Genomic DNA, 27986 nt, shown 5'->3' on the forward strand with positions numbered 1-27986 from the left:
AAATATATTTATGTGAGTCACTTAGTAAAAGAAACACTGAAGTCAGGGGTGCCTGGGTGGCTCAGTCAGTTAAGCATCTGACTTCAGCTCAGGTCATGATCTTCAGCTCAGGTCATGGTTCAGGAGTTCAAGCCCTGTGTTGGGCTCTGTGCTGGCTCAAAGCCTGGAGCCTGCTTCAGATTCTGTGTCTTCCTCTCTGACCCTCCCCCACTTATACTCTGTCTCTGTCTTTCTCAAAAATAAATAAAACATTTTTTAAAAACTTAAAGAAAGAAAGATTGATGTCAATAGTTTGTTTTGTGGTTGTAATCTCATCAACTGCCTTCTCTGTAAAACGGGGAAAATATGACTTAAACTGTAGGGAGGTTTAAAGTGAGTTCAGAAAACAATCTGGCAATTCACTGTTTTGCTGTGATTAGAGAAGTAATCTAGAGTAGATTTTGAAAGTACTTTATATATTTAGACAAACCTAGAGAATCATCACCTATTTTAACCTTTACATGAGGAATTTTAATTAACATCCATAAATAGTATGGTATATAGTCCCTTGGGTTCATATGGTAACATATTTGCTAAGAGTAACACTTCCTTTCTGTAGCAGATGTAACTTAGTAGTAGTTGTAGCATTGAACCTTTTGCCCAATACTGTATATTTTTCACATAGCCTTTGAAAAGAGTTGAAGTTTCACTTTGCACTTTTTGTAGACGTGTAAATGTAGCTGCCAAGTTCCTAGCTACAATTCATATGGCAGAGCTGATGAAAATAGACAGTCAAGTTTGTAGTAGTAGAGAGACAAAGAATGATGTGTCTGGTGACAAGATCAGTATTGAGGAACTTCCAAGTGACAGCATTGCTGTGTGTGCCTGATGGAAGTGATTGTATTTGGGAATATGAACATGAAATTCTTCTTTATTGGGTATTTGTAATATTTTCCTGGCAAAACAAAGTGTTTTCAGTTTTGTCCTTATTACTTCTATTTTACTTGTGCTTGGCAAGAGATGGACTGTTTCCACCGAGTCTTTGTCTGAATTCCAGGAAAATTCTCTTTTAGCATTTGACTACTGCGGTTCTTTTTCTGCTCTACTCCCTTTTATCTGCATTCTGTATCTCTCATTAAACAGATGTTAGAAATTCTAACATCTGTTCTTCTGGTTCCGGTGTCCATGTATTAACTTTTCTACCGTACATTCTCCTACATCTTTTTCTCTTCTCCTTTTGGATTGGGTTATGAGAGAATTCTTGAGGTCAGTCTTCCAGATCATAAATCTGATAGTCATGTGTGTCCCTTCTGTTATTTAGCCTGTTGTTTTTCTTTTTCTGCAATTGTGTAATTAATTTCCATAATCCTTCTCTTTTATCGCAACATCTTTATTAATAGGGATGATTACTTCTCAGGTCTTTACATTTTCTTTTCTTTTAGTAACTCTCTCCTTGGAATTTAGTACTGGTTTTTGAGCTCACACCTCTCTTTTAAGTTATTGGTAACCTTCAAATATTTGGTGATTCTTAGTTACCTATCCATAGCTATACATGGGAGCCTAGAGTGTAGACTTAACAATGGTAGCTAGAGCGTATTTCTTCTTGAGTGAGAATTCCTGCTACTGAATCCCTTCAGTGATCGTGTCTGATAAAGGGTACAACCTAGGGGTGCCTGGGTGGCTCAGTCGGTTAAGCGTCCGACTTCAGCTCAGGTCACGATCTCGTGGTCCGCGAGTTCGAGCCCCGCGTCGGGCTCTGGGCTGATGGCTCAGAGCCTGGAGCCTGCTTCCGATTCTGTGTCTCCCTCTCTGTCTGCTACTCCCCCGTTCATGCTGTGTCTCTCTCTGTCTCAAAAATAAACGTTAAAAAAAAAAATTTTTTTTTTAAAAATAAAAAAAAAAGGGTACAACCTAACGGTGAGTGTCTGATTTTTAACACACACGCTCAGAGGTCTCCTGTAAGAATTTCCTCTTCAGCTAGCTATAGTCTGCTTGCTAAAGTCAGCTGGTCTAAGAATGAGAGTTGGGCAAGGTGATCCCACTTCCCACTGTGCTTTAATTTTCTGACCAACCACCATTGACTTGTTCTTCCCCCTTCTGTTTTTAATCCAGAGTATTCTGGGGGTCTGATGGGAAAACACTTATTTTAGAGTTCTTTTGTTGCCTAAATAGGGTTTTGGCTTTCTGAGCTTGATGAGTTTGGCTGTTCCCAACTGTTTTATATCTTCCCTCCCAGTTCCACAACATCTGCCATTGATGTATTTTTGTTGTTTCAAAGGGATTTAGGGAGAAAAAAATGAAGTAAACTATGTATTTTTATTTTTCAGGTCTAAACTGAGTCATAATGCAGCATTTGTGCAGATACCCATTGGTTTGGAGGGTGATTTTAAAGGTGTAATAGATCTTATTGAGGAACGAGCCATTTACTTTGATGGAGACTTTGGGTAAGTTAGAAATATGTTACTAAAATCTTACATTTTAAAAAGCATCAAAGAAAAGGAAAAGGATGAGTTCTTTAAACATAGAGAAAACATCTTTTTAAAATGTGGCTGGAGGACTATTCTTCAAAATGACTTTTTTTTAATGCCTTTAATCCTAGTTGCTTCCCATTTTGCTTAGTATTTATTCCAAGGGAGAGTATGTTACTTTTTGGGTAATTTGATCATGTTGTGACATGCATGGTATGATAAAAGGAGGCATTCAGCTCCAGCTAGTAATAGATCTCTTTTTCTACTCGTTCATTTTTGTTCATTCATTCTGCAGAGTTTTATGGAGCAGCTGCTATGTCCTGGGTATTGTGATAAAATCTGGGAAGAATACATGGATCATAAGTGCTCTACCTACTTTATGAGATTATAAAGATAAAAGGATAATATGTAAAAGCAGTTAAAAATAGTACAAATGTGGTTTGGGTAGTATAAGAAGCAAATTGGTAATTTTTTGACCTGGTACTTGGTCCATCAGTCACCTTTTGAGTGGCCTCTGCATACAAAACACTGTAATTTCCCAGTGGCTATCAAACTTTGACATTCAGAAAAATCACCTGAAAGTTGTTAAAGCACATTCCTCGATCCACCTCCAGAAGATTCTTATTCAGTAGATCTAGGGTGGAGCCTGGAATTTGCATTTCTAGAAAGCTCCCAGGTGCTGCTGCCATTGTAGATCTACAGACCACACTTTGAGTGGCACTGTTTTGGACAATGTGGGAAATCATAAACTACCCTTCCTTATGAGGAGTGGCCCCCCGTAGCCTGGCAGTTTCTCCAAACATAATTCCTGAGAGGTTTTCCTTCTCTGCTGTGAAACTGGGATTGCTAGGCTGGCAGGTGGGTGAAGGGTGTTGTGATCAGTTAACTATCATTTGTCCTCATCAGCTGTCTTGTAGGCAGAGAAAGAATATAGGCGGTTCTCTCACTTTTTGTGTGACCATCTATTTCTTAGGATGTGAGGTCAAGAGAACAGAGATATTTTAATAAAGTTTATTCAGTGCTGTGTCCCCAGCCCTAGAACTTCCTAGTACAGAAGTATTCAAAAAATATTTGTAAATGAATGAATAAATCCACTTTCCCAGAATTACCAGGGCACACATTTGTCTTCTAAAGTAGAGGCTCTTAAACTTTGTTGTATGCTCCCACCACAGATGAAATTTCTTAACATACCTGAACCCTCTCCCAGCCCTAGACCACTGGGTATGTAAATTTTGAAAACCCTCCACAGATGATTCTGACCTGAAAGAGTAAGAACCAGGGAGCTTGACAGGAAAGATGAAATTACGATCTGAAGGCTGTGAAGACCATTCTTTAGGATAGTAAGAATTATATTCTGACTATTTGCAGTTGACTTCTTTTATTTTTTTTAGGAACATGTTTTCTGAAAAGCTTACTTTTTTGAAATTAGTTTCCATTTTTAAAGAAATACTTTGAAAGTCTTTGAGACTGACGTTTTTAAACATCAAATATATCCATTTCTCAGTTGTGTATATTTTATTTGTGAGTCTTACCTATTCATCCCCTAGAGGAGTGGAGAACCTGGGGTAAAGGTTGAAGAGTTTGTCATATTTACTAACCTTTTTTTACTGTAAATTAATGTATTCTGTGTTAATATTCTGTAATTGGGTTTGTTAATAATAGAAAGAGAGGTCTCTATTCCTGCTTGTCAGTGACTATAATGTTCTGGTTAATTTGGTTAATAGAATTTTCAAGAGTCATATGAGCTTTGGAGTCAGATTGGCTTTGAATCTTGGCTCTACATTTACTAGTAGTACAACCTTTGTGTAAATTTTAAAGTTAGTCTTTACATTTCATTTTAATGCAAATATATCAGAGTTCTTTCTCATCTAAAAAAAATTTAGCCATTAGGGTTCATCTTTTTCATTGGTGCTTTTTATTTTTTTAATTTAATTTTATTTTTTTTAATATGAAATTTATTGTCAAATTGGTTTCCATACAACACCCAGTGCTCATCCCAAAAGGTGCCCTTCTCAATACCCACCCACCCCCCACCCTTCCACCCCCATCAACCCTCAGTTTGTTCTCAGTTTTGTTTTTTTTTTTTTTCAACGTTTTTATTTATTTTTGGGACAGAGAGAGACAGAGCATGAACGGGGGAGGGGCAGAGAGAGAGGGAGACACAGAACCGGAAACAGGCTCCAGGCTCCGAGCCATCAGCCCAGAGCCCGACGCGGGGCTCGAACTCACTGACCGCGAGATCGTGACCTGGCCGAAGTCGGACGCTTAACCGACTGCGCCACCCAGGCGCCCCTGTTCTCAGTTTTTAAGAGTCCCTTATGCTTTGGCTCTCTCCCACTCTAACCTCTTTTTTTTTTTCCTTCCCCTCCCCCATACACTTCTGTTAAGTTTCTCAGGATCCACATAAGAGTGAAAACATATGGTATCTGTCTTTCTCTGTATGACTTATTTCACTTAGCATCACACTCTCCAGTTCCATCCACATTGCTACAAAGGGCCATATTTCATTCTTTCTCATGGCCACGTAGTATTCCATTGTGTATATAAACCACAATTTCTTTATCCATTCATCAGTTGATGGACATTTAGGCTCTTTCCATAATTTAGCTATTGTTGAGAGTGCTGCTGTAAACATTGGGGTACAAGTGCCCCTATGCATCAGCACTCCTGTATCTCTTGGGTAAATTCCTAGCAGTGCTATTGCTGGGTCACAGGGTAGATCTATTTTTAATTTTTTGAGGAACCTCCACACTGTTTTCCAGAGTGGCTGCGCCAGTTTGCATTCCCACCAACAGTGCAAGAGGGTTCCCATTTCTCCACATGCTCTCCAGCATCTATAGTCTCCTGATTTGTTCATTTTGGCCACTCTGACTGGCGTGAGGTGATATCTTGAGTGTGGTTTTGATTTGTATTTCCCTGATGAGGAGCGATGTTGAGCATCTTTTCATGTGCCTGTTGGCCATCTGGATGTCTTCTTTAGAAAAGTGTCTATTCATGTTTTCTGCCCATTTCTTCATTGGATTATTTGTTTTTCGGGTGTGGAGTTTGGTGAGCTCTTTATAGATTTTGGATACTAGCCCTTTGTCCAATATGTCATTTGCAAATATCTTTTCCCATTCCGTTGGTTGCCTTTTAGTTTTGTTGATTGTTTCCTTTGCTGTGCAGAAGCTTTTTATCTTCATGAGGTCCCAGTAGTTCATTTTTTGCTTTTAATTCCCTTGCCCTTGGGGATGTGTCAAGTAAGAAATTGCTGCGGCTGAGGTCAGAGAGGTTTTTTCCTCCTTTCTCCTCTAGTGTTTTGATGGTTTCCTGTCTCACATTCAGGTCCTTTATCCATTTTGAGTTTGTTTTTGTGAATGGTGTAAGAAAGTGGTCTAGTTTCATTTTTCTGGTGCTTTTTATTTTTAATTGAATATCCTTAAAATAGCAACACAAAGCATTTCTTTTCTTAGTCAAATTGTTCGATATGAGGAAATTCCAGCAGAATTCAGGGCGGCAGCAGCTGACCACCGGCAAGAGCTGATTGAATGTGTTGCCAATTCAGATGAGCAGCTTGGTGAGATGTTCCTGGAAGAAAAAATCCCCTCAATTTCTGATTTAAAGGCAAGTGCTCTCAAAATAAGTCTTACATCAACCAGAAAAAGCGGTGGGGTTTTTTGTTGTTTGTTTTTTGTGGGAAAAAGACATGATGCTTTTATGCATGGCTTTTATTAATGAAATCTGAGCAAATTTATTTAACATTGTTGATTTTTTTTCGAAAAATACTTGGCTGTGACATATAACTCTTTTTTTTAAAGTAAGTAGTTCTGTAACATCTTAAAATGGGAAAGCAGTTACAGTTTGTTCTAGGAAAAAAAAAGATATTTAAACATCCAACCTCTTGGGTATACCTTAAGAAAGAGGAAGATAAATATAGAAGCGTTATAGCAATAAAGACAGATTAAGAGACAAGGCTGTTAAATGTTTGCAGACTAAATGTTGATACGTGTAGTATTGTACTATTTAGAAGGGCTGTATAGATTTCTTCGCTTGATCAATTAGTTCTATAAAAATAAGATATCTGTCTGAGACTGGTATTTATTTTTTGAATAGACAGTTTTTCCACAGGAGACGTACACATGGTCAATAAGCAACCAAAAAGATGCTCAGCATCAGTAATCATTAGGGAAAGCAAATCAGAACCATAATGATATTTCACTTTATCTATGAGGATGGCTATTTAAAAAAAAAAAAACGAAAAACTCAGAATCAATTTTTTTCTGTTAATGTTCTTTTCTTTCTTTTTTTTTTTTTTAATGTTTTTATTTTTGAGAGAAAGAGAGTGCGAGTGGGGGAGGGGCAGAGAGAGAGGGAGACAGAATCCAAAGCAGGCTCCAGGCTTTGAGCTGTCAGCACAGGGTCTGATGCGGGGCTCAAACTCACAAACGGCGAGATCTTCACCTGAGCCAAAGTCGGACACTTAATCCACTGAGCCACCCAGGCATTCCTGTTATTTTCTGGTAAATAAAATATTTTCAGGCATCCCTGTTATTTTCTGGTAAATAAAATATTTTCAGGCATCCCTAGTTATTTTCTGTAAAATGACCAGTATTGGCAGGGATGTGGAGAAATTGAAACTCTTGTGCATTGCTAGTGGGAATGTAAGGTGATGCAGTCACTGTAGAGAAAGTATAGCCATTGTTTAAAAAAAAATTAAACCTAGGGGCGCCTGGGTGGCGCAGTCGGTTAAGCGTCCGACTTCAGCCAGGTCACGATCTCCCGGTCCGTGAGTTCGAGCCCCGTGTCGGGCTCTGGGCTGATGGCTCAGAGCCTGGAGCCTGTTTCCGATTCTGTGTCTCCCTCTCTCTCTGCCCCTCCCCCGTTCATGCTCTGTCTCTCTCTGTCCCAAAAATAAATAAACGTTGAAAAAAAAAAAATTAAACCTAGAACTACCATATGATCCAGGAATTCCACTTCTGGGTAATATCCAAAATAATTGAAAGCAGGGACTCAAACAGGTATTTGTACACCTGTGTTGATAACAGCACTATTCACAATAGCAAAAACCGGGAAACAATCCAAATGCTTAGCAGTGGATGAATGGATAAACAAAATGAGTATGTACATGCAATGGAATATTATTCAGCCTTAAAAAGGAATGAGATTCTGATACACATTATAGCATGGATGAACTATGAAGACATGCCAAATGATACAAACTAGACACAAAAAGACAAATATTGTATGATTCCACTTACATGAGGTACCCAGAATAGTCATAATTCCTAAAGACAGAAGTAGTGGTTACCAGGGGCAGTGGTAGAGGGGTGCATTAAGGAATGGAGAGTTTAATGGGTCAGAGTTTCAATTTGAGATGATGAAAAAGTTCTGGAGATGGATAGAGGTGGAGGTGGCATAGCATAGCAGTGTAAATGTACTTAATGCCACTGAGCTGTATACTGAAAAATGATTAAAATGATAAATTCTATGTTTATTTTACCATTAAAAAAACATTCATTTTACCAAACCACATGGTACACTTAGCAGAGATCAGGTAAATAATTATTGTGTGTAAGACCTTGTACTCATGGGGGTTATAGTAGATCAGATGCACAAGGGAAGAACCCTATTGAAGCTGAGGATGCTTTAATATATCTCATAACTTGAGTCCTTTAGCATTCACAAACTATGTAGGAAGGTATAGGTCAAGCATTGTGTCCTGGGAACCACAGCGCAGAGTTAGGATTTTATCTGTTACTGGGGTTGTGTCAGAGATCCCCAAGACCATTCCCTGGTTCAGTGATTCATGAGGATCACCCAGGGTTCTCAACACATTATCATACTCGTGACTACGATTTAATACAGTGAAAGGATACAAGGCAGAATCGGCAAAGGGTAAAGGCACATGAGGTAAAGTCCAGAAGAAACCACGTGTAAGCTTCCAAGAGTCCTTTCCCAGTGGAGTCATGGCGGGGCAGGCCTCATTCCTCCAGCAGTGAGTGGTGACCTCACCTGTGAAATCCCAGCTACTGGAAACTCAGTGCCCTGGGTGTTATGAAGGGCTGGTCACAGACATCCTCTGCCTAGTGTGTACCCATATTCCAGACTCCCAGAAGGAAAGCAGGTGTTCAGCATTACACCACACTGTGCAAACAGTGTAGGCCCAGCAAACCATTCGTGGTTCTTAGAATGCTGGGAACCCTCCTAAAATCCAGGTTCCCAGACACCTTCCAGGGGGCCAGCCTTGCAAACAGGCTTTTCTAAGCCTAGTCGTTTCAGGGCTGCTCGGTTTACTGTTTTCTGCATAGGATACATGGGTATACTTTACTTTCTGTATTATTGGATATATTATTAGGGACAGTGGAAAGGCAATAACTTTCAAGTGTGCACGTGATTCTTATGAAAACAAGGGAAATTTTTGGAAAAATAAACCTCTTGTTAAATCTACCACCCTCAAGTTTTTCTCTATTCAGTTAAACTAAACGTGGTAAGATTCTTTTACGTCCCTACTTGCATATGAGAGAGGGGCAGAAAGTCTGAGTTGTGATCATGTGGCATAGGGATAATCTAAGCCGTTAGTAAGGTAGCCATTTGTGGATCCTAGCAACAGCAAAAACAAGCTTTTGTGATCATTTCATATAGCAATTTCTTTCTTGTTATGCATATTTTCCCCTATTTTATACTCCCTTTATCGTAATGCAGCTGTTATGCTACTGTTCACTGTGGTGCTGTTTGGAAATTGTGATTGTACATGTTTCTTGGAGTAGCTAGTTTTCTATTTTTTCATGAGGACTGAGAAAGACTTGTACACTGGCTCCGTATTTCTGCTGTGGCGGCTTGTGGCTACAGCACTGCTGTTGACCTCTTCCGGCTGCTAAGACCTACAGCTCCTCAGAGGCCTGCTTAGCTGGGAGGGCCACCTGGGGCATACAGCTGGGACACATTAATAGTGCTTCCAATAGAGTGGGGTATGACCTGGAGGTTGTTATTTTAGAGCCTGTTACAATCATGGTCCTTAGTTTGTGAGTGATTTGTACTCCTTGGCTTCCCGTATGTATGTTATTTTTTAAAAAAGAAAACAAATCTGTTAATTAAATGTTTTTTAATAGATGCTATTTTTCATTGTTTTAAACATTTACAAACATACAAAAGTATACAGTAAAGAAAAAATCTCGCATGTGATTCCCATTTGCCTAGTTCTCTGCCTTTTCCTGATAACAGGTTACCAGTTAATAGATTGTGGTGTATCTTTCCAGAGATTGTGTGTTTTACTTTTCCTTATGTTTTACATAATTGTTAGCATACTGTTTACACAATTCTGTGTGTGTGTGCCTCTTTTTTTATGTGTATGTATGTATTTTGGGTCATATTGAAAATTAGTGACACTGCAAGAGTGTCAAAAGTGGTTATACAGTGAATCGCTTCCTAGCCCTGAAAAAGGAACTGATTTTTTTTTCTTGTATTTTGGCCTTAAGTTATAGAGGACCTGATTCTAGTCTGCACAATAGCCTGTACTCCAATGAGTACCAGTTCATTTTATTCACTTGTTGGTTTGTAATTAATTTGAAATACAAAACTTTTTTTAAGGTTAATAATTATTAATTTTTTTTTCTTTTATAGCGTGCAATCCGAAGAGCTACTCTAAATAGGTCATTTACTCCTGTCTTTTTGGGAAGCGCTTTGAAGAACAAGGGAGTTCAGCCCCTTCTAGATGCTGTTTTAGAATACCTCCCAAATCCATCTGAAGTCCAAAATTATGCTATTCTCAATCAGGACGAGTAAGTCTTGGAAATTGAATCTTAGTTTATACACAAATATTTTAACACGTACTATGAAAGAATTTAAGAGTGATTCTTTTGATTAAGTTGTGTTTGTGTTTTTTTCCCTGTAATTTACTAAAATCAATCGCCCATTTCTATTTGGATAACACTTTTGACATCTAGAAAAATATTATACCACTTTCCATATCATATTCTGTTTGTGAGTTAGAAAGAAGTATGGTTTATTATCTACCAAGGTTTGCATCATTAGTAAATTTTTTCATTTGGGACCAGCTGGTTTTGGTCATACCCCCCAAAAAAAGCTTTGCGAAACAAACTTTTTAAAGGTCTCATTGATTATTTTTCTTTTCTTAAACTGGCACTTCTGTGTTTTTAGTCTACTCTGGTCCTGTCACAATGTAGTAATTAAGCCCTGAGAAGTTATTCTTACTCATCTCTTTCAGTGAAATTTCAGTTATGGGAGGTACAAATGTTTAGCATGCATGTGCTTTTGCCCAGGTAATACTCTGATGAAACAAACAAATTGATATACAAGAAATATCAAATACTGCATCTCACAGATTTACATTTCTTTTAAGTGACTCAAAAGAGAAAAACAAAATCTTAATGAACTCTGAAAGAAACAGTTCCCACCCGTTTGTAGGCCTGGCTTTTAAACTGGAGGTAAGTGGCTTTCTAATGTATTTAATTGCTATATGTAGAAATATTCTTTTAAGGTTTTCTTCCTATTACAAAATGACTATGAAAGATTTGGTTACAGATTGCTCTGCTAAAAGCCGCGCCCCCCCCCCCCCCCCCGCCTTCCATACAGCCTCTTTAAAAGGAAGTTACTGTACACAGCCCATGCTTAAGGGGGGAGGAATTATGCTCTAACCCCTTGAGGGAACAGTATCCACTGTCAGTTATGTGGGTGTTGTCTTCTTTCCCCCATTTATATTTTTATTCAGTCATTCCTTTATATCAGTATGGCCTCATGGATATTTATTGTGAGATACAGTGAATAGTACGTTATTTATTTTGTTGCCCAGGGTTGGCCATTGGAGCTCTTTCGGTTGCTCCTGTGTTCTTTCGAATACTTCCTGACTTTGTGGCACTATAGGATCCTCCATGCTTATCATGTGTACTCCCTGTCCCAGCTCTAGAATCAACCATTTCTCTAGGTGCTTTGGTTCTTTTTAATCAAGAATGATATTAGAAACCAAGATTGGAGTACGGGGGTGTACTTTTTGTTAGGGTGTCGTTGCTTCTATTCATATGTTGTAAGTGGAGAAAAAAGGTAGATAAGTTCGAAGTGTTAAGAGTGGTTATTTCTGTAATGGGATTATATTTTGGAGGCGTTTTCTTAGTTTTCATTTAAAAATTTTTACAATACACTTCTTGTAAAAGAAAAAGATAATTTTAAATTAAAAAGTACAAGTAACATTGCAGTGACAATTTTTATGTGTAAAGCTTTTAAAAATATATATGTAAGAATGTCTTCTTAGGATTCCTAGAATGGTGATTACTGAATTAAAGGAATGAATGCTTTCTTGCCAGATTCCTGTCATACTCTCAGAGTAATGTATTATTTCAGTGCATCTTTATCAGCATTGAGTGTTATTTATTTATTTTAAGAATTTTTTTAAATGTTTATTTTTGAGAGAGAGAGAGTTTGGCTATTGTAGTTAATGCTGCTGTAAACATTGGGGTGCAGGTACCCCTTTGACTCTGTACTTTTGTATTCTTTGGGTAAATACCAAATAGTGCAATTGCTGGATCGTAGGGTAGTTCTATTTTTAACTTTTTGAGGCACCTCCATACTGTTCTCCAGAGTGGATACACCAGTTTGCATTCCCACCAATAGCACAAAAGGGTTCCACTCTGCACCCTTACCACCACCTGTTGTTTCTTGTCTTATTAATAAATTTCAGCCATTCTGACTGGTATGAGGTGATATCTCACTGTGGTTTTGATTTGTATTTCCTTGATGATGAATGATGTTGAGCATCTTTTCTTGTGTCAGCCATCTGGATGTCTTCTTTCAAAAAGTGTCTTTTCATGTCTTTTGCCCATTTCTTAACTGGGTTGTTTGTTTTTTGGGTGTTGTGTTTGATAAGTTCATTATAGATTTTGGATACTAAGCCTTTATCAGATATGTCATTGCAAATATCTTCTCCCATTCTGTTGGTTGCCTTTTAGTTTTGCTGATTGTTTCCTTGGCTGTGCAGAAGCTTTTTATTTTGATGAGGTCTCAGTGGTTCATGTTTGCTTTTGTTTCCCTTGTCTCCGGAGACATGTCTGGTAAGAAGTTGCTATAGCCAACGTCGAAAAGTTGCTGCCTGTGTTCTTTAGGATTTTGATGGCCTCCTGTCTCACATCTAGGTCTTTCATCCGTTTTGAATTTATTTTTGTGTGTGGTATGAGCAAGTGGTCCAGTTTCATTCTTCTGCATGTTGCTGTCCGGTTTTCCCAACACCATCTGTTGAAGAGACTGTCTTTTCTCCAGTGGTTATTCCTTTCTTGCCTTGTCGAAGATTAGTTGACCTTATAGTTTTGGGTCCATTTCTGGGTTCTCTGTTCTGTTCCATTGATCTATGTGTGTGTTTTTTTGCCAGGACCATATCATCTAGCATCATAGCATTTTAATGTAGCTTGAAATCCAGAATCATCATGCCTCCTGTTTTGTTTTTGTTAAAATTTCAGAATTGCCTTGGCTATTCAGGGTCTTTTGTGGTTCCATACAAATTTTAGAATTGTTTGTTCTAGCTGTGCAAAGAATGTTAGTGGCATTTTAATAGTACTTCCGTACTTTTTAAGTTTGGAACATTTAATATATTTTTATATCAGTCAGGGTTAGCTTCTTATTGCCTTAATTCTTCAGAAATTTCTATTTTTATCCATTTATTCTTCTAAATGAATTTTAAAATCATTAATCAAATGTTTAAAAATTCCTCTTGGGAAGTTTTTTGCTATTGTGTTAAACCTGTAAATTAGCATGGGAAGAATTGGCAACTTTTAAAGCATCTCTAATTGGTTAGTGTTAATATTGAGGAGGAATTGATCCTTGATTATTTTATATTCAGTTATTTTAAAGAATGCTTCTTTGTGGGCACCTGGGTGCCTCAGTTGGTTAAGCATCTGACTTTGGCTCAGGTTGTAATCTCACGGTTCGTGAGTTCAAGCCCTGCTTTGGGTGACCCCCACTTCTCTCTCTGCTTTCCTCTCACCCTTTCTCTCTCTCTCTTTCTGTCCCTTGCTCAATTGTGCCCTCTCTCTCTCTCTTAAAAAAAAAAAAAAATGCTTATTTGTATAGCTTTCCAGGTGCTTATCAAAGGTTTTCTAGGTGTATAGTACAGCTTTACCATTTCTGATAATATTTTTGTTCTTTCCAATATATATTGTCTTTCCAATAATTATAACTGATTTGTGTTTACATCTTAATTGTATTAAACTGAACTTATGAAATAATATTAGAAGGCAAAAGGATATTTCCTTATTACATATACAATTTAAAATTATTTTCTAATTTTTATTTCAGGAGAATCAGAAGTAATATCTTGGATTGTGATACCAAAAAGACCAGCAACAACCATTTAACTCATGTATATTCAAAGCTGATATTTTTAAGTATTTTATGGCAATAAACCAAAACACATATATAAAGTATACTACTAAAATTGATAGGGAATAATTGGAGGTTGTTGTGAAGTTTTTCTCCTAATTTTGATTCTTACATCTCTTTTTTCTTCTTTCTGCCCTTACCCAATCTTGACTTCTAGGCTGGGCGATTTGGACAGTTAACATATGTCCGCAATTATCAAGGAGAACTGAAGAAGGGTGACACCATCTGTAACACGCGGACGGGAAAGAAAGTGCGGGTGCAACGGCTGGTTCGCATGCATGCCGACATGATGGAGGCAAGTAGAGGTCCATGTTGGGAGATCAGAATTCCCATGAAATAGAATTCCCATGCAATTCACATGAAATAGATCTTCCTTCTTGGTATGCTGAGCCCCACAAGAAAATCACTTCTACTTGAATGTGTTTTCCTAACTTCTTCCTTTTTACTTAGATATGCTATAATTCTTTTTTTTTTTAATTTTTTTTAACATTTATTTATTTTTGAGAGAGAGAGTGTGAGCAGGGGAGGGGCAGAGATAGAGGGAGACACAGAATCTGAAGCAGGCTCCAGGCTCCGAGCTATCAGCAGAGAGTCCACCCTGGGGCTTGAACTCATGAACTGTGAGATCATGACCTGAGCCGAAGTCAGATGCTTAACCGACTGAGTCACTCAGGTGCCCCTGCTATAATTCTGATGTCGCACTTTGGTATGGGCTAAATTACTAGATGTTAAGGACACATTTTATGCCACTGTTTGTGATTAGCTGTATTTCCTCAATGGCCAAGGTTAAGGAGAAAGGACAATTAGTTCCCTAAGACTCAGAACACAAGATTCAGCACCTTTCTCAAGAACTGCCATCACAAAGAGTATGTAATAGGTGGTAGGACAATGTAAGTGGTTTTCAGAGGCAATTGAGAGTAATTAGTTCATACACAGTGTCCAACATTGTTCAGGGAATTAACTTTCACAAGTATGGCCTGTGTGAAAGCCCTATTTAACCCTAGAGCTTTTTATTCCTATTATAGAACCAGCCCCCCAGAAGTACCTTATTGGTGCTGAAATCCATCTGAAGATTTAGAGCCTCTCAAGATCTTATCTGGGAAATAAACTTTGGTTTATGGCTTGAATTTTTGAATTGGTTCTGAATCTATCCATGCCTTCTGTGGTCTTTTAGGATTAAGTCTTGGTAGAAATGCTAAGTGTGTGAAGTTGTCTCCTCCTCCCGCTCTTTCCCAAGTCACTTCTATTCCTAGAGAGGTTTATTTGTCAGCAAAAGCTTATGACATTCAGAAATTTGTGGTAACCATAACTTTGTCTCTCCTGGAAGGTGAGTGAGCAGTCTTTCAAAATTGGATGCAATTGCTGTTTTGTGAGATAGGCAGCAGGGGGCATTATAGAGGGATTGGTGATTGTCACAGCCGTTTGTTTTTATGGGCCAGCCAGAGGCTAGGAGATGTGTTTATCTGTGTAAATGTTAGACTCAGGCACACTTGCTCATTCACAGCCACAGCTGTTATGAATGAACTGTCAATATAAGTGGACAAAAACTAGGAAACTTAAGAGGCACCAGTGCTTTGTTCTTGATTTCCTGTGTTTACTTGACTGCTTGCATCTGTGAGAAATTAAAATTATTTTAAGTACATGAGCTGAATTCCCCTGCCTTTGTTTTCAAAACTTCCTTTGCAGTTTTTCCTCTTACGTCTTTGTCATACATATGTCATTGTTGGACTGTGGCAACACGTATAATATACATCCTTTTTTGTTTGTTTTTTTACTTATCTTGAGAGAGAGAGCGTGCACGCACACAAGTGCAGTGGAGGGGTAGGGAGGGGGGGGGAGAGAGAGAGAGGAGAGAAGAGAGAGAAGTAGGCTCTATGCTGTCAGCGCAGAGCCTGATGCGAGGCTCGATCTCACGACCATGAGATCATGTCCTGAGCCAAAATCCAGAGTCGGACACTTAACCTACTGAGCCACCCAGGTGCCACCCAAGTGTAATACATCCTTTTTAATCCATAGAAATCACTTTAGAAGTGTGAGGCTCTGTGTACTGTCACTACTACATATCCTCCAAATAATGATGCCATAGCTCTAAATGTCCATTTAAAGTAAAATCTTGTCAATCAAGATACGGTTTAAATAAAGGCCCTATTCAAGCTATATCTTGCTGTGGTTGATTGTTGGTATCGCACTGGTTCTATAATTCATTCTCTGTAGAATCCATGGTGAGATGCTACCATACTTGTTTCTGTACAATGTGTTTATTGTGTAATTACTTTTTAGTTACTATGTCCTGATTTGTGTTACTTGCAAGCATTATTTTGTGTTATTCCTTTATTTAGGATGTTGAGGAAGTGTATGCTGGAGACATCTGTGCATTGTTTGGCATCGACTGTGCTAGCGGAGACACATTCACAAACAAAAATAATAGTGGCCTTTCTATGGTATGTCATTTCATTTCAAAGCTGTTTGTCATTTGAGTTTTAAAAGTCTTTGTTTTTATATAGTACATTTAGTACTTCAGAAAAAACAATCACAGAAGTTTTTATTTATTGCCACAGGCATCAGTAGATTTGTTGTGGGTGGCTCTTTGGATGTCAGACAAATGCTCTATGTAAGTTATCTGGTTTTTCTTAGTAAAATAATTCCACGGTCCTGTTAGGTTTAGCATGGAGGGAGAACTCTTCACTAGATACACTGGGACTGTGTAGTGCTGATTCCTCTACTCTTGAGATCTGCCTCCCCATAGGGGATTCCCTTCTAATTCCTGTTGCCATAATCAGGCTGGTCCCAGTGGAGTGCCCCTTACTTACTAATCTAGCAGCCAGAGTGGACCCTTGCCTCAGTCCCCCAGAGAACTGGAACATGTAGACTAGGGGATAACAGAGTGGAACCCTGCTTGAAGGCGAGGTGCAACTAAACAGTCTTACTGCAGACAGGCTGCCCTGTGGAACTCAATGGCTTTTCGTCGCTGAAGGATCCCAAAGGAAAGAGCATGCTTGAGCAGTTCCTGCCTGTGAATCCCCTTCACTCATTTCCCTTTTTTGCGCCTGTAGGAGAGCAGGCTCTCTGACAGTAAAATCATCTGTTCAAGCTGAATTCAGTAAAGAAAGAATAGGAATACACAGGGGGATAGGAATTGGCAGTGAAGGAATTTATAGTGGGTTCTTTACATAAGAACTGGTCTATCCCTAATAGATGAGCACTATAATAGTTCCTGTATTATGTGACGCAGTCATAATTTTATAATTTAGTTTTTCTGTATAAAATATTCTCTAATATCTATGGTTTTACATTTTGACTTAAGACACTACAAAAAAATCAAAATCTGTACAGGTTTTGGGGGGGATCTAGAGAAGGGGCATGTTTTGTAAACAAATATTATTGATAAGGCCTTCTCTAAATATTTGTCACTAATAATATGAGGGACTGGAGGTTGTGGGAAGTGCTTAGGCTTTGAAGCAAATAGACCTTGATTAGAGTCTCACCTTTGCCCTATACTCCTTACTGACCCTTGGCCAAGTTATTTTGTCTTCTTTCCAAGCCCTTAATAATTTAATTTGTAAAATGGGGATAATAACATCTGCTTGTCAGAGTTGTGATTGATTGAATGAGGTATCATACGTATAAAGAATCTAGTGCCCTTTCTCTGTTTTATCAATGGTCATGGTATACTTTGATTAAATAAAGTAACTTATCAAAAGATGGCAACAGTACATGTAGCCACTAGCCAATAAGAAATTCCACATCTTGGCATTGGGTTCATTATGATTATGTTTAAACTGAATGTGTCAGTAAACTTAGAGGTCTTAAACAGTTAATAAATAATTTATTTTTGTTATTTGGGGAGGGAGGAGATAATGTAAATGTGTGCATTTATTAATGTATTATATTGATACATTTAATATGAAACAGACCACACTATATATCACACTATATATCGTCTAGCCTAAACACATTGACTAGTATTTATACTTTTGTAAGTAGCACATTAAAATTAATTCATTCCTGGACCAAACAGTACTGTATTTGAATTCTTCTCTGTTCTTTTAAAAAATATTTTAGGAGTCAATTCATGTTCCTGATCCTGTCATTTCAATAGCAATGAAGCCTTCTAACAAGGTAGGAGATGGGTGTCAAACTCAGTATATCACAGTAAAAACTTGAGCTCACAATGCATATAGTATCTTATGATAACCAGCAATCTCATGGTCTCTATTTCTTCTTTTGGTATTGAGATTACCTTTTTTTTTTTAATGTTTATTTATTTTGAGAGAGAGCATGCATGCACAAGCAGGGGACGGGCAGAGAGAGAGAACTCCAAGCAGCCTCCACACTTAGCAAAGCCCGACTCAGGGCTTAATCCCAGGAACCCACACGATCATGACCTAAGCTGAAATCAAGAGCTGGACGCTTAACCGACTGAGCCACCCAGGCGCCCCGAGATCACCTTTTAAAACTACCAGTCTGGGGGCATATGGGTGGCTCAGTTGCTTAAGGGTCTGACTCTTGGTTTCGGCTCAGGTCATGCATGATCTTGTGGCTTCGTGGGTTTGAGCCCCGCATCAGGCTCTATACTGGAAGTGTGGAATCTGCTTGAGATTCTTTCCCCCCCTCTTTCTGCCCCTTTCCCACTTGCTCGCTCACTCTCTCTCTCTCTCTCTCTCTCTCTCTGAAAATAAATAAATAAACTTAAAAAAAAAAAAAACCAGTCTGTTGGTAGTAATTACTTTTCACACTATATCTGAAAAAATTGGTGGTATTAAAATTGGTACGAGACTGTGCTTTCCAACTCTTTACAATATCACTAGCTCCAAAGTAATAAGAATATTTTCCTAGATTCACATCATAAAGGAATGAAAAGGGGAAACAGGGACATTTGTCTTAAGTTGTAGTAAAACCCCACTGAAGTACATTAGATTACTGTATAGATTAATTGCCTCATGGATTATAATACATCTCTGGATTTGTGGTAGTCAGGAAGTACATGTCTGGTTATAATGTGGAAAGCCTAAAACAAGACTGTTTTTCTTTCTATGATTGGACTTGATGTCATTTGCTTTTTATGAAACCAGAATTGCTTGAATAGGTTTAATTTGCATTGCTGTCATAACTGAGTTCTTAAAGTTGCTTTGACAATCATAATAGTCATGTTAATATCGTAAATTGAAGTGAACTCATTCATGCATTGAGTGAACATTTTATGACCTCTTGTCATCTGGGAGCTATTGTTTACAGAACATACTCTGGTTTATTGTCTTGTGAATACATTAACAGGTACTACTTCCTCATTTTTGAGGAAATGAGATTTTCCAGACCTTCTCGATACAGAAAAGAGGATGTTGAGGGAGTAAGAAACGTTAAATCCTTCCATATCAGAAATTTGAGAAAAGGCAAACCTTGCATCTTACCACACAGTGAAATGCGCTTTGCAAAATTGTTTGCTTTTCCCTTCAGAACGTTCAGGGACAGAAGTTAATGATACTATGCTTCTTCATTCCTAATTTAGAGTCTATGTAAGGTATTTAACTGTTGATAGTTCACAACAGTGGAGGGAAATCAAAGGCATCACTATCTAAAAGGTTTTTTGGTGTCTTAGGGCCATCTGCTTGCTGGAGTAAAGTCAAATTTAATTCAAATAATGAAGTCACTGCATAAAGCTGTGAATCTCGATAGTGGGGCAGGGATGATTTTCTAATAAGTTGAAAATACATAGTGTAGCGAAAAGGCAAGAGACTTCAGAGATCGACTGACCCAGGATTCAGTCCCAGCTTTGCCATGCACTAGCTCTGTGGCCTTGAGCAAGTCACTTCACCTTTCTACACCTAGTTTCCTCACCTGTGAAATGTGGATAATTCTGTCTTGCAGCATTGTAGTCAGAATTTGAGGAGCATACACATATAGAATGATTCCATGCACATGTGATAGCTGTTAAATACTGGTGATCCAGGGTGTGTTAGTTTCGTATTGCTGCCATAAGAAAGTACCACAAACTTGGTGGCTTAAAATAACACAAGTATATTCTTTTACAGTGTTAGAAATCTGAGGTAGTTCTTAATTGGCTAAAATCAAGGCATTGACAGAGCTGTTTTCCTTTCTGGAGGCTCCAGGGGACATTTTATTTTTAGCTAACTCAGATTGTTGGCAAAATCCAGCTCTTTGTGGCTGTTAGAACTGGGGTCCCCATTTCCCAGATGACGGTCACTAGAGGCTGCCCATCTTCCTGGGCTTATGTCTTGTCTTCAATGCTGTCAACCATGAAATGAGTCCCTTTTGTGCTTCAAATGTCTTCTGCCTCTTCTTCCCTCATTCTATCTCCCTGACTTAACCTTCTGTACTCCTCTTCCTTTTTAAAGATTCTTCAGATTCTTCATGGTAATTTCCCCATCTCAGTGTCTGTAACCTTAATCATATCTGTAAAGTCCCCTTCACCTCATACAGTAAATTCACAGGTTTGGGAGGATTAGGGCATATCCTTAGAGGACCATTATTCTGCTTACCATGTATGGAATTACGTCTAAGAAGAATAAAGGCACATCCAGCCACATCCAAGCAGGTTGTTTTGAAAGGGGGAAGTCCCACTGTGGCATTTGCCTTATTCTTGGTCTTAACTGTTCTGCTTGAAGCTACAGTCAAGTCTTGGTAAATATACTGATTCCTTTGATTGTGTATAGGATTTCTAAAACGTAACAGTAACATAGGTTCTTCTTTCCCCTTCATGGGCAGTTTTCCCCACAAGTGGATAGTTTCTGTATATCTGAGAATAGGAAAGGGCATAGGTAAGTCTTGGACTCTTGTTTTCTTTCTTGTTATAGAAAGAATTCTGTCAGCCAGCCATTCACTGTTGTCTTGACTGTGTGGTGTCCAAGCTCAAATAAATATGGGAAGGGTATGGCCTAGGAGCTAGGTGGGGATCATTGTTATTTCCTAGCTGTTAATGTATTTGATTTCGTTCAGTAAAGTTCTTTCAACAGTCCTATTGCTTATCATGCTTAGTAAAATGTGTAATGACTTTCTGTTTTTAAAGAATGATCTGGAAAAATTTTCAAAAGGTATTGGCAGGTTTACAAGAGAAGACCCTACATTTAAAGTCCACTTCGACACTGAGAGCAAAGAGACAATCGTATCTGGAATGGGGGAATTACACCTGGAAATCTATGCTCAGGTAATGAATAACAAAAAATTAATTTAAATTCATTGTATTTATGTTTCTGTTTTGTTACAAGTCAATAGTTCTCAGTCTAATGACTGTAAACTAATAGTAGTTCTTCAGACTTCATTCTGGTTTCTATCCAGATGTGGCATACTGTGTTACAAATGTTATTATGTGTTACAAGTTAATTCTTTTTGATTTCTGAATCCTTTTATTTGTAAAATATTGCAGACTGCTAGAATTAAGGCTCAGTATTTGCGATAAGACCATCCATCCATTCCCTACGTCATTGTTAGTTGGGTCAAGTAAATCCTGGACCAAGCCTTAGGGAGACCGCCTGTTGGGACAGACCTGCTGAGGAAGTTGGCCCATCAGTACCCACTCTTCAGGCCATTTCTTGCCTGTTTTCTTTTCAAGTTAGTGCTTGAAGATCATTAGAATATAGATAATAGAGTAGATGGGCCATATTTTCCTAGGAAAGTTCTTCTGTGTCTGTGAATGAAAACAAAAGCTATATGACTTACGATTAAAAATTCTGGTTGTGATCACATTTTAGAAGTTAAGACAGTAGAAAACTGACAACATTCCAGTGAATATGTAATAGTATAGAAAAAAGGTGTGAAGTTTTAGTGGATAGATTAGAGGTAAGTGTAAGTTCATGAGTCTTAAGTAGAATTCATTTACATAAAATCTTTAAAAGCAGTTTGTATTACTTAATATCATGTCTCTAACCTTTCTAAGATACTTACGTGATTTAAAGTTTGTCTTTTTTTTTTTTTTATCTATTATGTTTAGACAAGTGCTTCAGAGGTAGTTAAGATTCTTAAGATTGTTCTTTTTTCAGTTTATTTTTTTAAACATACCAAAATATTATCTCCCCTGTTCTTTTTAGAGGATGGAAAGAGAATATGGCTGTCCTTGTGTCACAGGAAAGCCAAAGGTTGCTTTCAGGGAGACCATTACTGCCCCCGTCCCGTAAGTATGCAATACAAACGTACTAGGAGACTGGGACTGAAGCTTTTTATTATGGGATATACATACCACTATTAGTATTGGGACACTTTTACATCATGACACTGTTACAGAATCTGTATAGTTCTATACTGTAATGAAGACATTTATACAGAGTGACACTTTGCAATTTGGCCCCATAAGCTAGGGATCCATGAAGATCTGGAATACACAGCACTTATAAGCATGTTGACACTTCATCCAGCGTTAGGATCTTCATTTATTCCAGTTGTGCTTCCTTTGGCAGACGGCTGTTATGCTTTACTTTAGTACCGTATTGTGGATGCCAGAGAACTTGCATTTGCCAAGGAATAATCTCCTGCAAGCAAAGGAAACTAATGCTGTGATAAAATTCAGAAAACATTTAAGAAAACAGTGTTGGGTTTATAGGACAAAATAGTCCTTACAAAGAGCAGCATAAAAGAAGTTAAATGGCTACCAGTATAATATACTTCAGCCTGGTATCTATTTTAATTTACATGAATTCTTACTTAGAGTCAGAATTATGACTTAGGCATATGCTGTGGCTACAAGTCTCCATTTTCAAAGTCCCATCAGATAAAGGTAATAAGTACTTTACCTGAGATGCAATGTCATGAAGTAGGATGGTGTAGTCGAATTCAATGAAGTCATCATTTCTTTGCTATCATAAAAAATAAAAACCTGGTGTTTGAAACTTCATATCTTTGGCAGAAATGATATGTTCATTTTAAAATTGAGCTTTCATTACTAGATGATTATAATACTTGCATTTAATAAGTAAAAATTAAAAAATTGAATGTTATTTACTTAGCCTGATCAGATAAACTGTGTTCTTATAAAGTAAGTTTTCTTTCAACCTACATTTTAAAATCATGATTTTCCACCTGGTACTCTAAAAGGTGTGTACCCTTGGGGTGCCTGGGTGGCTCAGTCTTTTCAGCAGACGACGCTTGATGGTTCGGTTCATGATCTCATGGTTCGTGAGTTCAAGCCCCATGTCGGGCTCCGCCCTGGCAGTGTGAAGCCTGCTTGGGATTCTTTTGCTCCCTGTCTCTCTGCTCCTCCCTCACTCACACACACTCTCTCACAGAATAAATAAATGAATTTCGTGTACCCTTTTTAGGTTCTGGGCTGCGATAGCTGCTTTAGAGTATTATGATTAAAGAGTGTCATTTAAGATTCCTTAATGTTTCCATTATGCAGAAAAGCATTATTTAAGGGATAAACTACTGGAATGAGTGTTTACATTAAAGGAAACCAATTTTATAATAGGAAATTTTCTTTTTAAAAATTGAGAATAGTGAAACTTAATGAATGTAGTTATCTGGTTTTATAATTAAAGCTGTGTGCTGCTTATTGCTTTGGACATACAAAGTATTTATACCATCTACACCATATACACAGAAATACTGCATCCACAGACTTTAAACTACATTCACCAGAGATTTGCTGTACAAGGTTCTTGGCTTATAATCAATGTATTGAAACAAACCCTAGCCTCCGAGGGACAGCACGAGCTGCTGTGGCTCAGTTGGTTAACAGGGATTATAAATGTGCAGTAAACCTTTCTGCTGAAATTTTAATTAATGCTTTAAAACTTTGATGAACAGTTACAGGAGTTTTCTTTCATAAAACTACTAGTACTGTCTTGTGTATATTTTGCTACAAAAACATGCCTTGAAAACCATGATTATGACTGTATAATTTCTGTAACCTGGACCTGTTACTCAATTATTTGAGGCCTCAGTACCCCTACAGGAGTGTTGTAACCAAAGTTGATATCTACAGAAATGCATTAGAAAAAGGCTGTTTCTGAAAATGTTGTTGTAGATTTGTTAGGGATTTGGCATCGTGTTGTGACAACTGTGATAGGGTGTCCTGCCCCCCAGTGCCCGTAGGTATCATGTTACAAAAGCCTGTGGAGCAAAGGTGCTCCAGTTGCCTTGCAGTTTGTTACCAGCAAGCCAAAACAAGTCATGTGGAAAGTCCTTTTCACTTACAGAGCTCAGACTGTTTGTTGTGGTTTCTCTGTACTGTTTTTCTTTATATCTTTTACATACCAACAGTTGACTTTTTAACTTTTTCATAAGGCTAAAATGTAAAGCTGACTTTATCTCCTTAAAGTCTAGAAAGAGGCAGTTCTAAATAGTCCTATCAGACTTGAAACACCAGGCTATCAACAAGAAACGGAGGTTGTAGATTATGGCTAAAGGGGTTATAGGAGAAACTTATATACAGCAAGCTTCACAAAGATTAAGATTGTAATATTTTTGTTCCGGCTGATCCCTGGGGCAAAAAAATGCCAGCATGTCTCTGAGTAACACTGGCACCACCATTTCAATAGAGGAGGAAAACAGAGGTAGTTTCAGTATTGCATACCTATAGAAATTTGAACACAAAATTTAGATTGCCAAAGGATATAATGTTTTAAGCTGAGCACAAGAACTGAATGCTGTACTGCCTATAACTCAATATTTCACTCTCTTGGAAACTGCAGCTTCACTGTTTTTAGCCTTGGTTGTAAGTCTCACTCCTTCAAAATAACAGGCTCACTATTTTTAATATAAAATGACTAAAGGAACACTGTTTATCCAATTATAAATCATCACACTTTCTGTAAAATGAACTTTGTTAATAGTATATGTTATACAAATCACTTACCACTTGCTTGACGGTTTGTATTTTTACCATTTTATACCATGTGTTTTCAGTAGAATTCTGCCATATTATATAACCACAGGCAACCCAGGCTAAATGTCGAACTGGCTTCATTTCTGGAGATACATTTCCAAAACTGTCTGGGGAGGGAAACATTTATATGATAAATGGAGTTACTTTATATATGCAGTATTAACCTTTAAGAAAATCTAAATCTAAGTCATGTCTTTGTTTCCTTCAAATGTGTACAGAATATAATTTAAGACCTGGATCTACAAAGTTGCAAGGCCCTTTTTTGTTGAATTAGATTGGTAATGAATATTTTTGCAAAAGCCAGTCTATTTCCAACATAATGTTAACATCTAACAGTTTTGAGGATAATTAATACTGATCTTAAAGTTGAAAGGAAATTTTCCATGCCATATTTATATACCTGGAATATTTTGTGCTTCAAGTGGTTCCTTCATAGACTTGAGTCTTTGATAAAATGTGTTATCTTCTTTATCTGGGTTCTTTCCAATTTCTCCTTCAAATGTGAAGTTGACTTCTGGTGCAGTATCTTGTCCCGTTAGAGGGTAAAGTACTTCAGCTGTACAGTTCAGTGTAACTTGCTGTTTGAAACATTTTGCAAAATATCTTTACATGTAGAAGGCCATCCATCACTAGCTGTCATTCTTGAGGTACAACATTAAAAGTGTTGGCCTTCTAATGGTGTTTGAAACTTCAGAGTGTCTATTACAGAGGTATCTGATTGGGTGTGGCCTACAGTTTTCTTAAAGATAATCTAAAATAGATAACTTATTTTGTAACTTACAGGGTTTCATAATCTTACAAGTTCTTCTTAAAACTTTAACTATTTCAGTATTAATGGGGTGTCCACTTGTAAGGCTAGATTTTAGTCTGATTTTATATACTACCTCTAGCCTTTGGTTACTTTTTAAGTCTTTCTGTTGCTCCACTCTCTGCTTCTGAAATAACAGAAATATTCTCAAACCCAGATATAGTAATCTTATCTACATATAAAATTAGAAAATGTAGCATTGGTTCTGCTTTGAAAGATGGCTGTCTAGCAGCTTAGATGTCTTTTAATAAATCTCATGTTAGCCTGTATCTCTTCTGAATTATGTCCAATAAGAGGGCAAGCTTTTTATAAAATTTCAAGATGGTTGTGTTACAAATTGCAGTTCCTTTCTTTTAAGTTTGTCTCACTAATTATTTGGCAGGAATGTATTTTTTAAAAATTTCCTTGCCCCATTACTGAAAGATTCTTATCTGACATGGTGGTATCATTTGGTCATTTTATTGCTCATAAATATCTTTAAAATAAATCAAAAACAGAATGAGAAGGGCAGACATTTAAGAAAGTGATGATGACTGGAGAGTAAATTACTTCACTTGTTCATATTAGGCATAAGTTCAGACTGTCCTATGAGTATATAACATTTTTTAAGGGAATTTATTTGAACTGAAATGTGTAGAGTCTTTGCTAACTAGCTCAATAGAATTACCTCATGTATCTCAATATATTTTAAAAAGCATAAAATCTGACCTATGCATAGTCATTATTTTTTTCAAGGCAGGGATTTCACAACAACTTAATACGATTTTATCAGCAAAAGTGATCTAAAATATTTCTAGAATCAAATTTTATTTAATAATAAAGGACATTTCACTTACTTTTTGGATAATTTCTTCCACAGAAAATTTAAGGCAATACTTATGTCCTCTTCCTGGAATATCCTATTAAGAAAACGTGATGAGTTATTACAACAGTAACTCAGTTCTTTGTATTGTTGGAAGAATACACTCTCATTTGGTTGGGGGCAGAGGGCTGACTGGCGGGGGTAAATGATCAAAGCCTTAGACCTTGAAAAAGGCATGTCACCATGTATAGAACTTCAGATTCAGGAAGTCCTCTATCAGGTTTATTTTGGATGAGAACAGAGAGGGGATTAAACACACACACACACACACACACACACACACACACACACATATATATATATATATATATATATATATATATATATATATATATATATATATATATATATGACAGGTTATAATTCACTTTCAATCATCAGAGGACTTCAGCCTCTGGATCTGTGATCCTAAATTCTCTACAAAAGAAATTGTGAAACATCTTTTGATTCTAAGACGAAAAACAGGATATACCAAAGAAAAGGTTTTCAGAAAGCCCTGTGTACCTTCCAAATCGTGTTCAATGAAGGTGAATTCCATTTTGGGGCAGATTACTGCACAGTGGCTAGATATGTTAAGTATTATTTTTACTTACACATTAGTGGACCTACAAAATGAAACTTTAGCAAGTAAGACAAATGTTTAGGTATTTCACTCTTGAATCAAAGATACAATTAAGAGTTTATACCTCATTATCTGGTGCAGTTTTGAAGTAACATCTACTCCCTGTCAGCTCTTATAGCCTATTAGTTGTATTTTATATCAGATAACTAAGCTTTTAGTAAAATGGAAGCAAGGCTGGTTAGTGGTAACTTTGGCCGTAAGCATTTAATTTAACCCTTTGCCAGAGGGAGCACATCTTTTACAGCAGTCAGTGGCAGTGGTGTTTGGGTAGTTAAAGAAACGCTTCAGCCCAGAATGCTTTTCTCTGACTTTGGTTGTTGGTTTCTCTTGCTTTTGCTTCCCCTTCATTTCGGTCAAAGGATCTGGTAAGGATTGTTCTTAAATTTTAGGCAAAGAAGAATCGTTTGGAAGACGGGGAGTTTTTGTTCAGATTAGCGTAGTAGATGAGAAACACAGTAGCAGTTTTAAGGTTCTTTTGAATGGTTCCTACAGGTTTCACTCTGTAAAAGGTAAAATGCCGCCCCACATTTAGAACATTTTCCCATTTCTTTGTAATAGTGCCCACTAAAAAACGGCCTCTGCCTTTCCAAGAAAAAAACAAACCGCCCTCACTGCCCTGGAGTGGCAACTATCTCCAGAACTGTTAACTTCCCTAGACTTGCCTAGTCCCCAAACGGGCAAGGGTGGAGTGGAAGGGAAGTCGCACGAAGAACGAGGCTGAGACCCTCCGGAGTGGAGGGAAAGCGAGTAGGTGCGGGCCCCCGCCCGCTGCCGTCTGCTGGACTCACCTCCATGCAGGCTTGTTTGATAGTCTGCACCATAAACACCTTGTGGGGGGTCCCCTGCTGGTAGTTGATGCAATTCTCTGCCACCGAGGCCGCCCTGGATGCCGGGAAGTGGGTCGGGGGGATTTCCATTCTTGGTGAGCGGCGGGTGGGTGAATGCACCGAGGCTCTGAGGCTCTAGCTTAAGGGACGGGACCCAACCCGTGTACAGTGCTTCGCTGGTCCAGGCTCCTGCTGGGTAGCTGAGGCGGAAGAGTCGGCACGCCT

General features: G+C 37.9%; 2 protein-coding genes across 2 annotated transcripts in view; one reads left to right on the forward strand and one right to left on the reverse strand.

The window, feature by feature from the left end:
* The window catches only part of GFM1 (G elongation factor mitochondrial 1), a 46417-nt gene that overhangs the window by 4041 nt on the left and 14390 nt on the right, over nucleotides 1-27986 (forward strand). The window contains exons 5-13 of the mRNA XM_030329220.1: nucleotides 2307-2423; nucleotides 5900-6050; nucleotides 10047-10204; nucleotides 10786-10870; nucleotides 13966-14103; nucleotides 16148-16249; nucleotides 17871-17927; nucleotides 20833-20970; nucleotides 21851-21933. Of these exons, the coding sequence (XP_030185080.1) occupies nucleotides 2307-2423; nucleotides 5900-6050; nucleotides 10047-10204; nucleotides 10786-10870; nucleotides 13966-14103; nucleotides 16148-16249; nucleotides 17871-17927; nucleotides 20833-20970; nucleotides 21851-21933 (1029 nt within the window). The remainder of the gene's footprint in view (nucleotides 1-2306; nucleotides 2424-5899; nucleotides 6051-10046; nucleotides 10205-10785; nucleotides 10871-13965; nucleotides 14104-16147; nucleotides 16250-17870; nucleotides 17928-20832; nucleotides 20971-21850; nucleotides 21934-27986) is intronic.
* On the reverse strand, nucleotides 21957-27985 carry LXN (latexin). The gene is made up of 6 exons (XM_030329221.1): nucleotides 27723-27985; nucleotides 26287-26349; nucleotides 25043-25220; nucleotides 24613-24749; nucleotides 22550-22612; nucleotides 21957-22288 (listed from the first exon to the last, which is right to left on the reverse strand). Exons 1-6 carry the CDS (start codon nucleotides 27849-27851, stop codon nucleotides 22190-22192), a joined length of 669 nt encoding a protein of 222 aa, XP_030185081.1. The 5' UTR covers nucleotides 27852-27985; the 3' UTR covers nucleotides 21957-22189.

Source organism: Lynx canadensis, chromosome C2 (genome assembly GCF_007474595.2).
Source record: "Lynx canadensis isolate LIC74 chromosome C2, mLynCan4.pri.v2, whole genome shotgun sequence".
NCBI lineage: Eukaryota > Metazoa > Chordata > Mammalia > Carnivora > Felidae > Lynx > Lynx canadensis.